The sequence below is a fragment of the Polypterus senegalus genome, chromosome 13 (genome assembly GCF_016835505.1).
Source record: "Polypterus senegalus isolate Bchr_013 chromosome 13, ASM1683550v1, whole genome shotgun sequence".
Classification (NCBI taxonomy): Eukaryota; Metazoa; Chordata; class Cladistia; order Polypteriformes; family Polypteridae; genus Polypterus; species Polypterus senegalus.
In genome coordinates, this window is record NC_053166.1 from 88647586 (window position 1) to 88667486 (window position 19901).

General features: G+C 40.5%; 1 protein-coding gene across 2 annotated transcripts in view; it reads left to right on the forward strand.

The window, feature by feature from the left end:
• Positions 1-2006: 2006 nt before the first annotated feature.
• Positions 2007-19901, forward strand: part of LOC120542242 (zinc finger protein 391-like) — a 29152-nt gene continuing 11257 nt past the window's right edge. Inside the window, exons 1-3 of one of the 2 annotated variants that reach the window (XM_039774551.1) lie at positions 2007-2801; positions 4705-5236; positions 13446-13703. In XM_039774551.1, the coding sequence (XP_039630485.1) occupies positions 4756-5236; positions 13446-13703 (739 nt within the window). In that variant the 5' untranslated portion in view covers positions 2007-2801; positions 4705-4755. Of the gene's footprint in view, positions 2802-4704; positions 5237-13445; positions 15613-19901 lie in introns of those variants that run through there. The other variant, XM_039774550.1, reaches the window with a different exon arrangement.

The following is a 19901-nucleotide window of genomic DNA, read 5'->3' on the forward strand; positions in this document are numbered from 1 at the left end:
AGGCAAGGGGCGTCAACAGTTGGGGAAAGAGGTGTTCCATTTCTAAATGTTTCTGTATTCCAAAAGAGTGTAATTACAGCCTGCAGTACCTATTAGGTCAGTCACATAACGCCCCAACATCACAAAAAGCCCACAACATTAGTCATGAAACACCCATCACATTCCCGGTAACACTGTGGTTAAGATTAGGGATGTGTGAGGGTTTTCTGACTCATAGGGTGTTTCATTACTGATGTTTTAAGCATTACATGATCTACCACAGCGGCTGCAGTTAGATCCATCTCCTGTATTCTGGAGGCAAGCATAAGTTGAGTCAATATGGACTGTATAGTGGTTACCTGAAATGGCAAAATGTATATTTAAGGTTTCGTTGAAAATGTTTACTCTTATGCAAAGCTGTGTGAAGTTGAATTCTTTAGGCTTTTTTATTATTTTTGATAATGAGAGCGCTCTGTTGAAGCTGTGGGATTCTGATTTTGCCCACCACCACTAACTGATGCATTAAATATTATTATTATTGTTAAAAATTTTAATTATTATTTAAATATATAAATAATAATAAATAAATAATATTTAAATTATTATTAAATATTATTATTAATGATGTATGTGTGACGGTATGGGGACAAAAGAGAAAGGCTTCATTTGAATAGAGTATTGCCGTTTGTAGTGATTGCCTGCATTACCTGCATGCACAACGCTAACAGTATAAAATGAGTGTTTTTTTTTTTTTTACATCAGAGTGTGTCAGTTTGTCACAATATGTCAGGCAGTGCGATTCAATTTTAGAGATGTGTGTTTTTTTAGCGATTTTATAGTAAAACATTTGTCAGCGTCATGAAGCTTGGTTTCTTATAGCTTTGTATTTATATCATCTGATACTATACAGTATAGTTTTTTCATTTTTTCGATACGCACGAGAATTAAATCGGCATTGAGATCTCCAGGTTTACACGTTCAGTTACACGGCAAATCCCTTTTTAGATAATTCTAAGTTCACCTTCTTCCCAAATACACCATTCTCGTGATTAGAGCGACTCTTTCACTAACTCTTGACACCCCTTGCCCCACATTATGACTCTCATTGCTCTTTTGATTGAGCTTAGTTTTGTCACGCGACACGGAGCTGCCGCTCAAAGCAATATGTTGGCTTTTCTTTTAGTTATAAAACGCAATCTATGGACATTAATTCAAATACAATGCGATTTTTTGCATTGAATTTTAAAATTGCGTGCCGTAGTGAAAATCAATTGATCGTTTGGTTGATATGTTTTAATTATAACGCAATAACAGTGCGCCATTGTTAAATAGCCCACTTTCATACAGATTGCATTTCAACGTAGTTAACACGTTGGATTGTATTTACATTTCATACGAATTATCTTCCATGGATTTTCCTTCACGGGTGAAATATGTTCTCCAAAACAGCGGGCATTAAAAAGTTGCTTGACATGGCATTTGTTGTACTGCTTACCCGCTTGCATCTAAATTGTGTTTTATAAAGTATGAGTGCTGCATACTTTATGACCGTCGCTACAGTTTAGCGATACATCCTGTGGCTGGTGTTATGACGATTTGTGCTGCCTTGTCGAAATATGCTACACATGCAAATATTTATAGGTTTAAAAGTGAAAACGTCGAAATTAACATAAGATTTGTATGCTATTACTCACCCTCCGCTAACGTTTTTTTTCTATGGGTGCACAAATCGATGAGAACGGTGACGTATGTGGTGAAATGCATATACAGTCGTGGCCAAAAGTTTTGAGAATGACACAGGTATTGTTTTTCACAAAGTTTGCTGCTTCGTTATTTTTTGATCTTTTTGTCAGATGTTTCTATGGTATACTGAAGTATAATTACAGACATTTCATAAGTTTCAAAGGCTTTTATTGACAATCACATTAAGTTTATGCTAAGAGTCAATATTTGCAGTGTTGGCCCTTCTTTTTCAAGACCTCTGCAATTCGCCCCGGCATGTTGTCAATCAACTTCTGGGCCAAATCCTGACTGATGGCTGCCCGTTCTTGCATCATCAGTGCTTTGAATTTATCAGAATTTGTGGGTTTTTATTTGTCCATCCGCCTCTTAAGGATTGACCAGAAGTTCTCAATGGGATTATGGTCTTGGGAGTTTTCTGGCCATGGACCCAAAATGTTGATGTTTTTTTTCCTGAGCCACTTAATTATCACTTATGCCTCATGGCACGGTGCTCAATAATGGTGGAAAAGGTATTGTTCATCACCAAGCTGTCCTTGAATGGTTGGGAGTAGTTGGTCTCAGAGGATGTTTTGATATCATTCTTTTATTCAGTTCACAATTTATTTCTTTTACTGTGCTGTACATGCGTTATCGGTGTCCTCTCCGCGCGGATAGATGTGAAAGCGCATAAAGCACACGGGAATCGGATTTTCACAATGATCTGAATTTTCACTACAGGAGTTTGCAGCTGATGTGTCATGGCAAGTGTAGGCGAAGGTCACCGTCATATGCGTTCTTGGACGTTATAGTATGGACAGTGATTTTTGTGTAAACGATGCGAATACAACAGTGCGTGCAGAGGTTTAGTTATTACATGAAAACGTGGTAATTTGACGTCCTTGAGCTATCGGGACCGGTTTTGGAAAGGACAACCCTATAAACCGGCCAACCTACTGTACGAAAACAAATCACAGGCGGCAATAAGCACAAAGCTGTAAGTAAGCATCCACCCTCTAGATGGCAGCAACCAATCAATGATAGTGGATTGAGTGCGCCATTCAATCAGTTAAGAGACTTGATAGTCGCGTGAAGCCACGGTTTCTTTTAGTGAGAATGATTATAAACATATTACCTGTGTTCATTTCCCATGTAGATCTGTAACGTTTGGTGAGTATAAATAAAAAGTAACAACACATATAATAGTTATGTTGCATTGTTTATGATTAACAAAATTCATCGTTTATCTGAAATGTTCTACGTATACAGTCGATTTATTCCACTTCTGAAGGTGTACATTGTCGGTATTACTTTATTACATGTTATTACTTTAACATGGCCTTTTATAACTTCACTTTAACTTAATACTGATAGCCACCACCACCTACTCAAAGCATCCTGATGCACCAACATTGATGGACTGAAAGCCAGAAGTCTACGTGACCATCATCATCAGGTCCTTCCATGAAAACCCTAAATACAAAGAGGACTGTTTCATTTATGTTAGGTAGATTGCCCAGAGGGACTGGGCAGTCTCGTGGTCTGGAACCCCTACAGATTTTATTTTTTCTCCAGCCTTTGGAGTTTTTTTTTTTTCTGTCCACCCTGGCCATCGGACCTTACTTATTCTATGTTAATTAATGTTGACTTATGTTTATTTTTTATTGTGTCTTCTATTTTTCTATTCATTTTGTAAAGCACTTTGAGCTACATTTTTGTATCATGTGCTATATAAATAAATGTTGATTGATGAGATGATATTCTCCATTGCATTTGCTCCGAGTGTAACGTGTGCCAGTGTAACCGAGGGATGGCAGACGAGCTATGGGTGACAAGGCACATTCTCATCCTGATGTCCAGGCTCTTGTCATAAATATTCCCATCTTGTGCTTTTCTCGTTCCTGCAAGTTTACTATTATTATTGGACATGTAGAGGAAATGTGTTTTATTTTATGTCTATGAAAGGAAGGACGGTAAAGCCTTGAATGAAACTGAGTGTTGATGCTTTGGGTAACAAGACAGGTTAAGGAGCAGAGAACATTGAATGTGATATTGACTGCGGGGGATTGTGTAACTGGAAGATGGTTTAAGAATACAGAAACGGCAAAAACTTAGTCTTTCAGTAATTCTATTTACATCAATTATTTACTCTGTTGTGCTGCACTTCGGAAGATTACTTATTTACCCCCCCAGCGCAGCCTTTGATAAGATGAATTCACAACTAAAGGAATGTTCATGACAAAGTCAGGTGCTTTTTTGAAAGTTTGGCTCCAGATGTGCTTATCCAGCTTCTCCTTCTTCTCAGTACTTGAGTGATCTTTACGTTCACCTTTGGATGAATTTGCAAAGTTTCTTTACAACTTTTTTGTCTCATTAACGCAGAAATCCCAAGGCTTTCCTAAAATTGCAGAAGACACTGTTGATGGCGCTGATTCTGTTTTAAAGACAATTGTGATTAGTTATGCAGAACACGCTTTTACTCACATTGCTTTTTGGAAATCAATAATACAAATCGGCAACAGATCTGGGAATCACTGAATAGTAAAACGTTTAATGAGGAATGTCTTGCGCATATACTGGTGTAATGACCACGTCGGCTTTAGTGAAGCATTTCTTAGCCTCTGTGATATGATCGACATGGGGTAGAATAGATTCTGGATTGTTACAATACGTGCTACCTTACGCAAAATATGCTCATCGATTTGTTACAGATTCTTGGTGGACACAATTCCACACCGAGGAAAAAGGTGCCCCATGTAAATCGTTCATAATGTCTCCAAAATATATTTGTTAACTTTCAAACAAGTACTACTTAACTGTTTTATACAAAATCCTTATTTCAACATATGCGAGCCCCAACTAGGATTTGAACTCGGGTTAGCGTATTTTATCAATATAACACAGACAACCGCTATTTACGCTTTGAGCCAAAGCACTTCAGCAGACTAGTTACTGACCAAATCGACTGCTGACTGCGCGGATATCAATGACGTCATTACGCTAGCGTGGTGCGGCTGAGTGGGTTTTAGCCTCTTGTCGCTTGAAGGCCTGGAAACGATGGACGTCACCATGTCATCTCTTTTCTTTAATGACGAGCTGAGCTCCACCGTGGAGCAGGCGGTGAAGACTGCCGTGCAGACTGTGTTGTGTGAGGTGACCGTTCTCCTCAGCAGACAGCTGTCCGCCCTTCGCCTTGGTTTATCTGAGAAGGAACACGAAATCCTGCGGCTTACGGAGAGACTAGAAGCCCTGCAGAGTGTGAGCAGCTGTGGTCTTGAAGCTCACCGCGGCTCGGGGTTCGCGGGACCAAGGCGGCCGCGCGAGGATATTCGCCTGTGCTCATCTCCTGTTGAAATCGTCCTCCCCGCTTCTCCAGAAGAATGCAGAGAAACGCTACCTCGGGCGATGAGGAGTGTCCGTCCGCGGGTTCGGCACTCCGCCCACAAGCATCCTTCGGGACTCCGAGCGCCACCAGCCGACGGCGATGCCTGTAGCGTGCGACTCGAACAGCCGAGCCGCTGGATGACCGGAGACAGAGGTCAGTGAGTTGGGATAGAAGCGTGTGCCTCAGCGGTGCTGACAGACCACTGCTGCAGTTGAGTTAGGAGCGATGGTATTTACTTTTATTAGTTCAGAAATGTTCCATGCGCCGTGTTTTCATTATTGCGCGTGCACAGACAACCAGGTGGTCATCCTGGGGGAAATTCTGCCTCCAAAAGTGTTTATAATTTATTTTGTGTGATTTAAGAAAAGGCAACCAGATACAGTGCAATAATGAAAACGTTAATGTTTAATTAGTTACTCCAGCTTGTCGTTCAAAAGTGAAGATAACGACTAAAAATTCAATTATGGGGACACAGGGCGAAGAGCCATTCACAGCATTTCTGGGCTCAAGATCGCAACCAGCCTTGAATGGCAGAACACTTCACTGTGCTTGCATGTCCAATTTAATAATAATAATAACACATTTTATTTATATAGCGCCTTTCCCATGCTCAATGCAGTTACAGAATATAAGAAAGAATGGCAGAGTATGTAGCATTGTACAAACCAACCAAATAAATAAATAAAGAAGATTACGACAGTGAATTCAGAGAAAGCCTAACAGACAACATAATTGATGGTTTCGCATACACACACACACAGGTTACATGAGCATCTTGACAGAGAGGTAAACTGAGAGAAGGGTAAGAAAGTCAAGTAGAGCTAAAAGCCTTCCTGAACAGATGAGTTTTGAGTTGTTTTTTAAAAGAATCATGGAGTCAGCTGACCTGATTAATTTCGTAGGTCATTCCAGAGTCTGGGCGCTATACAGCTGAAGGCCCTGTCACCCATGGAGTGTAGATTAGTGTGGGGCACAACAAGATTTCCAGAATCGGAGGACCTTAGTGGACGGGCAGGCAAATAGTGATGGAGAAGGTCACTGATGTAGTTTGGCGTGAGGTTATTTAAGGCTTTGTAGGTTATTAGCAGGATTTTATATTCAATTCTGTAAGATACAGGGAGCCAGTAAAGATGGAGCAAGATGGGTGTGATGTGCTCGCTGCTGCTGGTTTGAGTAAGGACTCTTGCAGCCGAGTTTTGAATAAGCTGGAGCTGTGATATAAGATTAGAAGGGCACCTGCCAGCAGCGAGCTACAATAATCGATGCGGGATGTGATAAAAGCATGGACAAGTTTCTCAGCATTAGAAAATTAGAGGAAGGAGCGAACACGGGATATGTTACGGAGGTGAAAATAAGAGTTTCTTAATGTGATTTATGTGGGCGGAGTAAGAAAGGGAGGAATTAAAATTGACACCAAGATTCTTTACAGTAGAGGCAGGTCTGATGAGATCACCACCAAGATGGACTGGGAAAGAGCTCATTTTATTAAGTTGCATTTTAGTCCCAATTTGCAGGAGTTCAGTTTTGTTGCATTTTACTTTTAAAGAGTTCTGCTCCATCCAGGTTTTAATTTCACTAAGGCAGGTTGTGAGCTGAGAAAGCTCTGATGAAGTTCCACTTTTAACATTGAAGTAGAGTTGAGTATCATCTGCATATAAATGATAGCCCAGTCCATGGCTATGAATAATATGGCCAAGGGGAAGCATATAGATACAGAAGAGAAGAGGGCCCAGGACAGAGCCCTGAGGAACTCCTTGTGTGACTGGCGCCGAGCTGGATCTGCTGTTGCCAAGAATAACAAACTTTTGCCTGTCAGTCAGATAGGACTTGAACCACTGGAGGGCAGTGCCAGAGATACCCAGCATGTTCTCCATTCTGGACAGTAGAATGTCATGTCTGACAGTGTCAAATGCTGCACTGAGGTCTAACAGAATTAATATTCTGGTTTGTCCAGATTCTGTTGCCATAAGAAAATCATTGGTTACCCGTAGCAGAGCAGTTTCACAGCTGTGCTGCACCCTGAAACCAGACTGAAAGGGTTCCATCAAGTTATTAGTGGTTAGGTAATTGGTGAGCTGGGAGGCTACAATACGCTCAAGAGATTTTGACAAGAAAGGTAAGTGGGAAATAGGCCGGAAATTAAGATTGTCAGCATCAAGACCAGACTTTTTTAACATTGGAGTTACAGAAGTGATTTTAAAAGTTAGCGGCACAGAGCCAGTGTCAAGGGATGAGTTTATTTTTGTTTTAACAGTCGGGATTATGGTATGAAGGCAGGATTTAAGTAGTGTGCTGGGGATGGGGTCCAGTACACAAGTAGTCGGCCTCATCTTACAAAGCAGGTTATTAATAAACACAGATGTGACTGGTGAGAACTTAGAGAAGGAGCTGGATGGAGTGGGAAAACAGGGAGAGATATAAACAGATGATGTATTTATGTTAGTTGAATTATCTAGATCTTTAAATTTGTTACATAAAAAGTGGAGGAATTCCTCACAGACTTCAGTAGAAGAGGTAGTTGGGTCAGATAGATAGATAGATACTTTATTAATCCCAAGGGGAAATTCACATAATCCAGCAGCAGTATACTGATACAAAGAAATGGGTTCAAGTAATTTATTAACTACAGAAAACAAAACCCTTGGGTTATCGTGGCCACTTTCTATTGTTCTGCCATAGTGGGTGTTCTTAGCAGCAGTTAGTGCTCCTCTGTAAGCTCTTTGGTGGTCAGAGAAAGCCTGGATGTTCACGGTGAGACCAGTCTTACGTGACATTCTCTCAAGGCGTAGGCCAGCTGCTTTCATAGATCACAATTTTGAATTATACCAGGGAGCTGAACGTTTAAAGGAAACCTCCTTATGTTTTAAATTTAGGCTGGGTTGTGCCCTTGTGTTGGCATTTCTCACTCACTGGAAGGTACCTATCACTGTATGGCGTAATTTATGTCTTCCGTTAGGATTTCTTCATCTTGAAAGCAAAATGAAACTTTATAAAACCATATTGTATTAAACCAAAATCAGACTTTCCTATCCATTCATTTTTCAAACCTGCTTTCCCAATCATGGGGTCATAGAGCAGCAATATGTATCCTTGTGGCATCTTGGTGCAGGATTGGGACAACCTGTGAATGATACATTATTACATCATATGTGACTCCTACACAATCACCTTTAGGAAGTGTGAGGAAACCGGCACAGACATTGAATCAGCCAAGGCCCTCAAACTGTGTGTTATAAACCATACATTTCAAAGATACGTTTTTACTTTAATTAAAATGTTTAGATTGAAGTTGTTATCCCCTTTGTTGGTCAGTGAAGGTTATTAAAAGCCATATTACAGTATGTGACTGTTGTAGTGATTTTCATTTGTAGAAATTATTTTCATAATCTTATGGAGTCAGGCAGCCAGTGGTGCAATCCTATGAAGCTGGTCATGTAGTCTGACATGGCCAGAGACTGAATAAAACTAGCCTACGACTCGCTCTGACAAAATTAGACAGGTTTGAATTAGTGCTGACAACCATGGAATAGTCATGCTGAAGTCCTGGTGCATAGCATGCAGTAACAAACAATAAAGAACAGTGGTGTTTAGGACCTCGCAAACAATATCATGTTAAAAATGAGAGGGGAAAAAAAAGGGCAGGGATTGCAGCTAATCTTGATGTACCTGTTAACCCTTCATACAGCACCAGCACCCTCAGCAACAATGTGCAGGACTCTGTGGGATAGAAAAGGACTGACTGACAAAAAGGGGTGAGCTTGACTGCGCTGGTAGGTGGTCACTTGGTCAGTAAAGCAGACCTACCCATCAATTTTCAGTCATTTAAATTGACATTTTACAAAGACAAGTTCAACTGTGGTCAGCAAATGTGACATTCCCCAGGACTAAATGTTGTGTAATGTGAAAACAGCTTAAATAAAAAAGCAAAAGTATATATATAAATGTTAATTATGTAACTACTTTTAGTTTCTTACAGGTGCTGTAATCAATATTACATTCACACATTTATTCTGTAATTATGCTTGATTTAATGCTGAAAGCCCACACCAAAAGCTCATATCCTATGTTTCATTTCATGGCCAGTATCCTTGGGTAGAGAGACACAGTAGTAACAATTGTGTCACTGTCCAAATACTTGTGGAGCTCACTCTATTTTTAAGTCTTCCTCTTCTGGAAAAGATGACCTCAGTAGATTTTTTATTTATTTATTTTTTGCTTTGCACCCTTCTCTACCATAACCTATCATCTGTGGGGGAGAAGTGAAAGCTTTAGATCCATCAAAAATTTTGATCTCTGGTTTTCAACAGATATCAGTATTTTAGGATCCCTTGATACCAAAAACATCAATACCTGAATGATGGGTGTGAGAGTTTGTTTGTTACAGTTTCTTAAGGGTTGTCCAGAGCTAAAACGGCTCGATTGAAAGATGCCAAACTTGAAACTTAAGCCTGTTATTGAGATGACGGTTTACTGATTAGTTTTTGAGCAAAATTGTGCAAGAGAAAGAGGAACTGCAATACCATAATTCTGCAATTAATTCTGAATTCTTCTTGTAAATTGCTATTGTGATGACCAGAAAGATCAGCATAAGAGCGATAAATAATTACACTGCACAACAATTTTTTTGAAAAGTCTTGCTACCTGAAAAGTTTTTACTGATTGTGACAGGTACTTACTGGGTATACACAAATATAGTTTTGGTTTTACTACATCACGTAGGAACTCTGAGACATAGAGACATTTATATGTTTACTGACAATAACGTATTTAGTCACATTTATGTTTCACATAAGCTATTAAATTCAACAGAATTAAGTGTTTTGCTTCTGATTTTCTTTTCTTATTCAATGTCTGGTGCATCACATTGCAGTGTCCAATAGTAGTCAGCAAGGATTGACTGATTCCAGTTGCCCTGGTATCGTTTCTCCATCGTAGCAATGTCCTGGTGAAACCCTTCACCATGTTCTTCACAGACAGCACCGAGATTTGTGGGGAAAAAGTCCAAGTGTCAGTGGAGGAAATGAATCTTGAGTGACATGTTTCACTTCATTGTCTTATATGTTTTGAGAAGTTTGTATACCAGCTGAATGTTGTTCGAGTCTCTGCAATTGCCCAGAAAATTGTCAACAACGTCTTTGAAGGTTTTCCAGGCAATTTTTTCCGGCCCAACTAACAGATCTTCAAAACGCTTGTCACTCATAACATGTCTGATCTGGGGCCCAACAAAAATGCCCTCTTTGATTTTGGCGTCAGTTATTCTTGGGAACATCTGTCTTAAATAATGAAAACCTTCGCCTTCCTTGTTCAGTGCTTTCACAAAATTCTTCATGAGTCCCAGTTTTATGTGAAGAGAAGGCAAAAATATCTTTGCCGGGTCGAGAAGCGATTCATGTGCCACATTTTTCTTTCCTGGAACTAACTTTTTACAGAGTGGCCAGTTCTGTCGAGAATAGTGTGACTCTTTGGCATGGCTGTCCCATTCACAGATGAAACAGCAGTACTTTGTATAGCCGAGCTACAGTCCTAGGAACAGATCAACGACTTTAAGATCTCCACAGATATTCCAGTTGTACCTGCTATAATGGACGTGCTTCAGTAATAGTTCCGCATTTTCATACGTTTCTTTCATGTGTGCTGCATAGCCAACAGGTACTGAAGGATAAACATTGCCATTGTGTAGCAGAACAGCCTTCAGGCTTAATATTGACGGATCAATGAAGAGACGCCACTCTTCAACCCAAGGCCGAAAACAATCCTTCATTGTCACAACAGAAACAGAGACTGTCGACTTGTGCAAAAAATTTGGTTATATAATGATGTCGGCCTCAAAACACAGAAATTTTCATACCTGGTGACAACAAACACCATTCCAGCAGTCTCAAACCCAGCAGCTCGGCTTTTGCTTTTGACAGACCCAAATCTCTGACCAAATTGTTCAATTCGTACTGTGTTATCAAATGTGGATTGCCTGATGAGCACGGTTCAAAATCTGGGTCAGTGTCACTGTCAGTACCCTGCATTGCAGTTTCTTCATCTGGTTCATCTAAGGTCAAATCCTCTGGTGGTTTTGGAATTGGAAGACTGTCGTCATGTGGCACGGGTCTCATTGCTGAAGGCAGATTAGGATACTCAATTGACTTCTTGTTCTTGGCAGAGAAACCAGACACATTAGTCAAACAGAAGTAACAGTTTGTCACATGGTCTTTCTGTTCTCGCCATATCACCGGAACAGCAAACGTCATTGTCTTTCGACTGCCTCTGAGCCAGACTTTCAGACTGACAGCACATGTCGCACAGCAAATGTGAGGCACCCATTCCTTGTCTTGATCACCAATTCTGCACCCGAAATACAGATGATGGGCTTTCTTCACAAGAGCAGTCATCCAGCATCTCTGAGACGCAAGTGTATATTCGCCACAGATATAGCAGAATGTATCGCGGCTGTTATGACATTAATGAGACATATCGCCCGACACCAAAACGTCTACAGCATCAAGCTAACTTACTGTTATATTGCTACAGATACTATACTGATACTATACATACACACTGATTATCTATATAAACCAAATGAGCAGGATCAGTGTATGCAAGCCACCTTTATAGCATGCTGAGACAGCTTTAAGCTCGTTCAGACCTGCCCAGGATGTCAACTTCCACTGAGCAGCTTCCAACCTGGCCTGAATCCATGCCTGGACATGCCCAGGCTGCACAAACTGTTGTTGGTAAGTCACTTATGGGAGCAAAAATGTTTGGATACAAATATAAGAAAAAATCATGACAAACTGAAGATGTCTCTGAAACAGTACATGATGGGCAAATTTTGATGTGATATTGGTGATCAGCACCCAAAAATCTATAAGAAACACCCAACAGTGTTCAAGAAGAAAAAACTTTGTTGTGCAGTGTTACTGAAAGGCGCAAAGCCTACTGGCACTCACGTCTGAATTTTTGTCAGCTAGTCATTGTTCAACCCGCTATATCCTAGCTACAAGGTCACGAGGGTCCGCTGGAGCCAACCCCAGCTAACACAGGGCGCAAGGCAGGAACAAACCCTGGGCAGGGCGCACACACACATGAGACACACTAGGGACAATTTAGAATCGCCAATCCACCTAACCTGCATGTCTTTGGACTGTGGGAGGAAACCGGAGTACCTGGAAGGAAACCCACGCAGACACGGGGAGAACATGCAAACTCCACGCAGGGAGGACCCAGGGAGCGAACCGGGGTCTCCTAATTGTGAGGCAGCAGCGCTGCCACTGTGCTGCCCCTGAATTTTTATGTTACTTTTAATGCATAAAGTAAAGCAGTCAAAGTTGCTCAGTTGCCAGGTTCTTGATTAGAAGTAGACTCAGGCAGTTTTGGTAAATCTGCCATTCTGATTTCACTTACCTAATTTTCTGTGGTGTTTTCTTTAAGAGGCCAAATGTCTTCCAGTTTGAGTTCTAGGTTTCTTTCCACCTACTTGCCATACTATGCTGGTTGCCTTTCATAAATAAATGAGAACAGAGGCTTCCAATAATTTTTTATTTTGTGTTTTTCATTTCTAATGAATTTAGTGATCATGTTGCAGTACCCTGATGTACTCCGACATGTCTGTCAATAAATAGGGGTTTGGGCTACGGCAGGATTTTGTTTTCTCCCCCTTACTACCATTTAAGCAATAGTCGATTGTCTTCTACAAGGCAAAAGTCCTAATCATAATAATTGTTGTGTGAAATTTGTTTGGAAGAGGACAGAGCCTTGTGAAGGACATGTTGATCTCCTCACCCATTGCACAAAGTAGCTCTGATTCTTATTAATATGATCATGCTTAAATCTGGATTGGGTTCTAGTGTTGCTGATTTATTTAACTGTTAAGTTTTTCCACCTTTTTTAACTATATCTTGTATAATTTTTATTCAGTGAATTTTTTTTGTGTCTGTAAACTGCTTGATTCAAAAATTAATAGTTTTGGTAGATCTGAATTTAAGTTATTTAAAAAACTTCAATGGTGTTTGCTTCAGAGTTAAAGTGCTACATTGAATCTATAAGTGCAATGTTTTAAAAATGCACTATCTTTATACAGTATTTGCAGCCAGGTATTTCTGTGTTTTGCTGTACTGCATGCCACACTCCTTTTCACTCCAGACCCCTTTAGTTGATTCTGGGAGAGACCCAGAGGCTAGGTTGAATTCCTGTGTCAGGAAAGGAAAAACTATTTAATAAATGGCCAAAAGCATTTTGTAGACAGTGTTAAGACTGGGAAATTGGACAAGCAGTTGGGCTAAAATATAGCTCTGCTTTGATCATTTGTTTGTTTATTTATATTGACATTGTATATAATTCTAATGTTGTCAATTTACTTTCTCCTTCACAGACAATGAAGGCTTCACAGAGAATGTCCTCTGTCCAGAATCAAATCGGCTCTTAAGTGATTTATGTGTCACTGTTTTTGATGGCAAGCAGAATCTGGAAAGTTCTCAGATTAAAGAGGATGTCCTTTTCCAAGAGCATTTCCAGATTAAGGGAGAGAATCGAGCCAAGCAAAGGTCAGGCCTTAAAATTCACCCAAATGTAGAAGAAACTTGTATCTTAATCAAAGAAGAGGACTCTGATTTGGAATCCATCTGTATTGGTGAGAATAATACTGAATTAGAATCCGCTACTGTGAAGGAAGAAACACTTAGACTGGTCGAGGTTTCCACAAATAAAAAAGTTTCAGAATGCCGTCCAGTCAAAAGTAAAGAAGAAAATATGGAAATAGGCTTAGTTAAAAATAACAATATAATTACAAAATCTTTAAAAGGTACTTGTGTGACTGAAACTTCTGTTGGGTATGTGATAAATCGAAAAGTGCACCCAAGAATTTGCCAAGAGGACACATGTTACATCTGCAGTGAATGTGGTGCTAGTTTTGGCTTGCCTTCTTCACTCAAACAACATCAGCGTGTTCACAACATGGAAAAAATATATCGCTGTGCTCAGTGTGGTGAGAAATTTAGTCGTACAGAAATGCTGAAGCACCACAGAAGAGTCCACATGGGAGAGAAGCCTTTTCCTTGCCCTCAGTGTGGTAAAAGATTTAGCCAGCTAAAACACCTCAAAGACCACCAACTGATTCACATGGACACAAAGCCATATAGTTGCGGTGAATGTGGGTTTAGCTTTATTCGCCTGGGTACTCTCAAAAGGCATCAGAAAATCCACACTGGGGAAAAACCTTATCCCTGTAAAGAATGTGGCAAAAACTTTAGCAGGTTGGAGACTCTTAAAAAACATCAGCGTGTTCATACTGGGGAGACACCATACCATTGCAGCCAGTGTGACAAAAGCTTTAGTCAGCTAGGAACCCTAAAGACACATCAACGTATCCATACTGGAGACAAGCCCTATCAGTGCTCTGGCTGTGGGAAGAGGTTCACATTTTGTAGCCAACTAAAAATGCACAAATGTCAGATTGTAAAATGGAAAGTGTGAAATGCATCTGCATATACATCAATATCCAAGTTTAATTGATAGATGCATTTTTTATTTTAAAGGAAGAGGTTCACACTTTATGACATGAGGGCTCATTGTATCATTTACCAGTGTTGAGGATGGTGTTGGACCAAAATGGCTGTGAACTGCTTAGCTCTGTGGGTATATCTATGAATGGAATGTGCCCAGTTCTGCTGGGTTGGCTCTGGACCATAAATTGGATTAAGTAGGTTAAAATGTTTCTGAATGTTAGGTAGAATTCATATCACTATGTTAATATGCGTACTTACTTTTCATATTTTTCATGATTTTTTTTTTCTTCTTTAGAGTTATACTTTTTAGAAGTGAGCAGTACATGTTACTGATTAACCATGGTACCAACAGTGCAGCAATGAAAACGAAAATAGAAATGAATGCCTTCTTGAGAACACCACCTTCATATGCTTGGCCATTTTCTTTCATACTCGAAGGAGGAGGAGGTGGTCTGAGGTATTATTTTTATGTGTTGGTGTCCAAGACAGGAATAAACAGATTGTTAATAATGAACTTTGTCACCTCCAACCTATCCTGGAGGTTACACTTTACATATTCATTGCTTCCTACATTTAAAAAAATGCAAACAATAGAAAATACAGTATGTCTGAAAGTTTATGTGAGAAGAATTGCTGAGACACTCAGTTTACTGAGGACTTGTTGTAATGGGAAGGAGCAGCTTAGACTTGTAGGTTATATAATCAGGACTTTGGCAGGTTGCAAATATGGAGGTGAGGCATCTAACTTGTTTATCTAATTCAGGGCAGTAGGATACATAGTCTAACATGGAAGCACTGAGAGCGAGACAATAATTAGACTGGATAAAACTAGATTACAATTGCAACCCGCTGGGCTGGCTACTTTGACCATCCGTTTAAACCTCATCTTCCTGCTAGGATGTTGGACATCTCTGGGTCCACGGATCTTAAGGCTGATCTTCTAGGTGTGATCCACCCAGTCTCATTGAGATTGCACAGGTGGTGAACCAGCTGAGGGTAGGGAAGTCTGCAGGGATCTGTGGTATCCAGGGTGAACTTCTCCAGGCTGGTAGTAAGGCTGTCCTCTTTGCATTGCAAGCAATCTTTGCTTCCATTTTGGAAATGGGTGTCATCCCAACTGACTGGACAACGGGGCTTATCGTCCCTATCTGGAAAGGGTTGGGTGATCACTTGGGTTGCAGCAACTACACGGAGATAACACTGGTCTTAGTGCCAGGTAAGGTCCTTGCTAGGGTTATCCTCAATAGAATCTGTGATCACTTGCTCACCTACCAGTGACCAGAGCAGTCTGGTTTTACACCTAAGAAGTCTACCATCAACTTCATCCTGGCACTACGGGTTCTCATGGAGCACAAATACAAATATTGGCAGAGTTTCTTGGCAGCCTTTGACTATTTTTGTAAAGCATTTGACTCAGTTGATGGAGCTGCTCTGTCGGATATCTTGAGACTTTGCAGGATCTCCCAAAAGTTGCTGGATATGATGGCTGGCCTATACACTGGCACTGGGGTTCATTGGGGTATGTTCTTGCTCCTACTCTGTTCAATGCTGGCATGGACTTAGTGTTGGGCAGGGTCATGGGGTCCAGCCTACGTGGGGCATTTGTTGGTGAACAAAAGGTTCACTGATCTTGTTGCCAGTGATGCTGTGACCTGAGGGACTGATGGTGAGGAGTCTGAATGTCTGGGCTTGCGAGTGTCCTGGATAAAAACCAAGATCCAGGTCTTTAATGATGTCTTGGGCACATCCATCAGCAGTGTGTCTGTGGAGAGAGTGTCAACCTTGTTGACAGGTTTGCTTACCTTGGCAGCAACTTTTATGTCTCTGGTGACTTCCTGTGAAGTCAGTATGTGGACTTGGGAGTGCATGGGGTGTCACGAGGTTGCTGGAAAGGGGTGTGTGGCACTCCCGACATCTTTGCAAAAGGACCAAGGTCCAAGTCTTTATAGTCCTGGTGCTTCCTGTTTGGCAATATGATAGAGAGACATGGGCTGTATCCAGTGACTTGAGACAAAGACTGAACTCCTCCTGTACTGTGTCTTTTCAGAGAATCTTTGTGTACTGCTTGTTTGATTTTATGTCAAATGAGTTGGTTGCTCACAGAGTGCTAAATGAGGCACATTACCTGCATATGGCTGTGTTGTGTGATTCTCTGAGGGTGACCCGGCTCTCAGGATTCTCATTGCTGAGGACCTGAGTGGGTGGACTAGGCCAGAGGGGATGCCCATGTACCACCTGGCTGTGCAGATAGATGGTCATTTCTGGGGGATGGAACTGGACTTCGTGTCTGTCTGGGGTATTGCCAACCAGGATCCCAAGATGTTTTGTCGTGTTGTGGGTGCGGCAAATGCTGTTCCATTGCATGCTCCCTGATCTGAAGTGGATTTATTCCAAGAGGAAAATCTGGCCTTTCACAGAAGCATCAGATAAACCTTGGCATTTGTACTATGGAGAGGAACTTGTTAAGAAAATATTTCCATGGTGGTATAAACTGCTGGAACAAGTTTGAGGCTCAGGCTTCAAAAGGTGAATCCCATTCATTGAAATAGTGCCACTGTTTAAAATGTCACTCATTCTTGAGCTTGTATTGTAATGAAGTTGTCAATACAGCTTTTAAAGATGTGGGTCTTGGAGGTTTATGTGTCAATTTACTGATTTAGTGGTAGAATTCTAGACATGTGGGGCTTTGAGCATCTACAGTATAGAATGACTTTACATCTTCTGACTTTATTTACCCAAAGTTGTGTGCAACTACAGATGTGTGTTTATTTCAAGAATTTCTTGAGCTGTAATCCAGTTTGCAATATTCTGACTCCTCCTAGAAGGACATATGAAGCACTATATAAAAATATATAGTGGTGTTAAAGCAGACCTCCATTGGTCACTCAATATTGTTTTTCCGATTGTGGTTTCTGTCCATATATAAAATAGTATGTGCAATAAGGAATTACTTAATTGAAAGCCAGAGTGTCTTTGGTTTAAGAAATTTTTTTTTTTTCTTTTCTTCAATGACCTTTTGTAAATATACTGTAAATGCTGAAGTGTCTGTGCGGTTATTTGCTCTTCTGCAGTACTGTGGCTATTAAGGGTGTATGACTCATCACATAATTTGAAAAGCATTTTTACAGGTTTTAGTGGAGACTGTAATTTGCTTTTACTTGCATATGCTAGGGAATACAATCAGTCTTGAGTAACTGAGCAGCCGCCTATACAAGGAAAGCAAAAACCAGGGGACACTGTTGTGGTCTGTCAGAATATCGAATGAATAGATGTGTTTTCTTCTAATGTCATTACTTTCACAAAAAGAAAATATTTTTCAGGCAATCTTAAATTAGTCCTAATCATCTATCCATTTTCGTATCCAGTGGAGAGTTGTCAATTTGGTGCCCGTATCTACCCAGCAGGTTTGGGTACAATTCAGAAACCAGTGCAAGATGCCAATCCACTGCTGAGGCCATTTTAAAGTTGTCACATATGTTTGACTAGAGTTGCATTGTTAGTGTGCCATGAAAGTGATGACTAGACTTCTAACAACAGGCTTAAGTAAATTTGAAATTTGTAAGAACACAGATACAGGTGATCTGTGTATTACCTTCATATCTGTAAATTTGGAATTGGTGTCCTAGCCTGTTGGCAAACAGAATGTGACTTTGGTCATTCATCTTTAACCATCTCCCAGTTTCACTTAACAGTCCATTTAAGACTTCAAAATGAACACCATCAGTTGGTAGCTAGCAGATAAAATTTAGGTTGTTTCCTTACCTAAAAGCAATCTCTTTTTATTAATTGTTTCCTTTTAAGTCATGGAAGAGGTGTCAGACTGTTTCTGGAGAGCTGCAGGTTTTTGTTGTGATAAATTTCTTACTGAAGTTCCTGATTTCATTGTACCTGCTGCCTGCCTTGCTGTTTACATCTCATAAGTGAATAGATGTGAAGCAAAATAATCAAAAGATGCTGTCTGTAGACCTTATTTATTTTGTTTCATTAAGAAGCAACACAATTTTGGTTGTTTCCAAGATTTCAGACACATCTAAGGGAATACTTCTAATTAAATGACATATTCAATGGCCAGTTACATTTGATTTATATCCATCCATTATCCAACCCGCTATATCCTAACTACAGGGTCACGAGGGTCTGCTGGAGCCAATCCCAGCCAACACAGGGCGCAACGCAAGAAACAAACCCTGGGCAGAGTGCCAGCCCACCGCAGGGCTCACACTAAGGACAATTTAGAATCGCCAATGCACCTAACCGGCATGTCTTTGGACTGTGGGAGGAAAGCCATGCAGGCACAGGGAGAACATGCAAACTCCACGCAGGGAGGACCCGGGAAGTGAACCCGGGTCTCCTAACTACGAGACAGTACCGTTACCCACCGTGCCGCCATTTGATTTGTAAATTATAAAAAAACAGATGAAAACCAGCAGCTACTGCACATGTCTGTTCTGCTTATTTCATAATAAGGTTCAAAATAAAACAATTATTCATACAGTTTTATGTTTGAAGCTGTAATTGTTTTTGTTTTTTTTCTGGTTTTCAGCTTTAAGCACCGGTGACTTACATTTGGGGGAAGATGTGATCAGATATGTGTAGCCGTTTAACACCAACGGCCTCTGTTATCAGCACAGATCTCCTGTATGGAGGCTAACAAACAAGATAGTAGTGGGTAGCAGAGCCTTTAGTTCAGAGCATGAGGCCAGCACTCCTAAAGAACTTGGAGTTGTCACATGAACTGTCACAGCTTCTGTTCATGTGAAGAAGCATCTAACACATTTTTGGAAGGGAGTGTGGAATACAGATGGAATATATATTATATATATTATTTCAGTCAGTCATTTTCCAACCCGCTATATCCTAACATAGGGTCATGAGGGTCTGCTGGAGCCAATCCCAGCCAACACAGGGTTCAAGGCAGGAACAAATCCCGGACAGGGTGCCAACCCACTGCAGTATATATATTACTTACTTAGTATTATAAATAGAGCTGACAGTAAAACATTTTATTCTTTTAAAATGACTGGCCTGTTATGTATTTCATTCTCTGTAACTGTGATTGAGATCCTAGTGCTACATGTGGAGTATTTCAACAGACTTTTGGTTTACTGGAATTGTGCTGCAAATTATCTTTCGAATGCAATTCAGTTTATTCTTAAAAAGCGCACAATCCCATAAAAGCTTGTTGTGGCTCACACTATTTAAAGTTAATTAATCAACAACAACAACATCTGAGATTCTTTAGCCGTTTTCGGATGGATTGGCGGCTTTGGGGGGAAGGCAGGAACCAGCAGTGGAAGGAATGGAAAGTTAGAAATGGCAGCTAA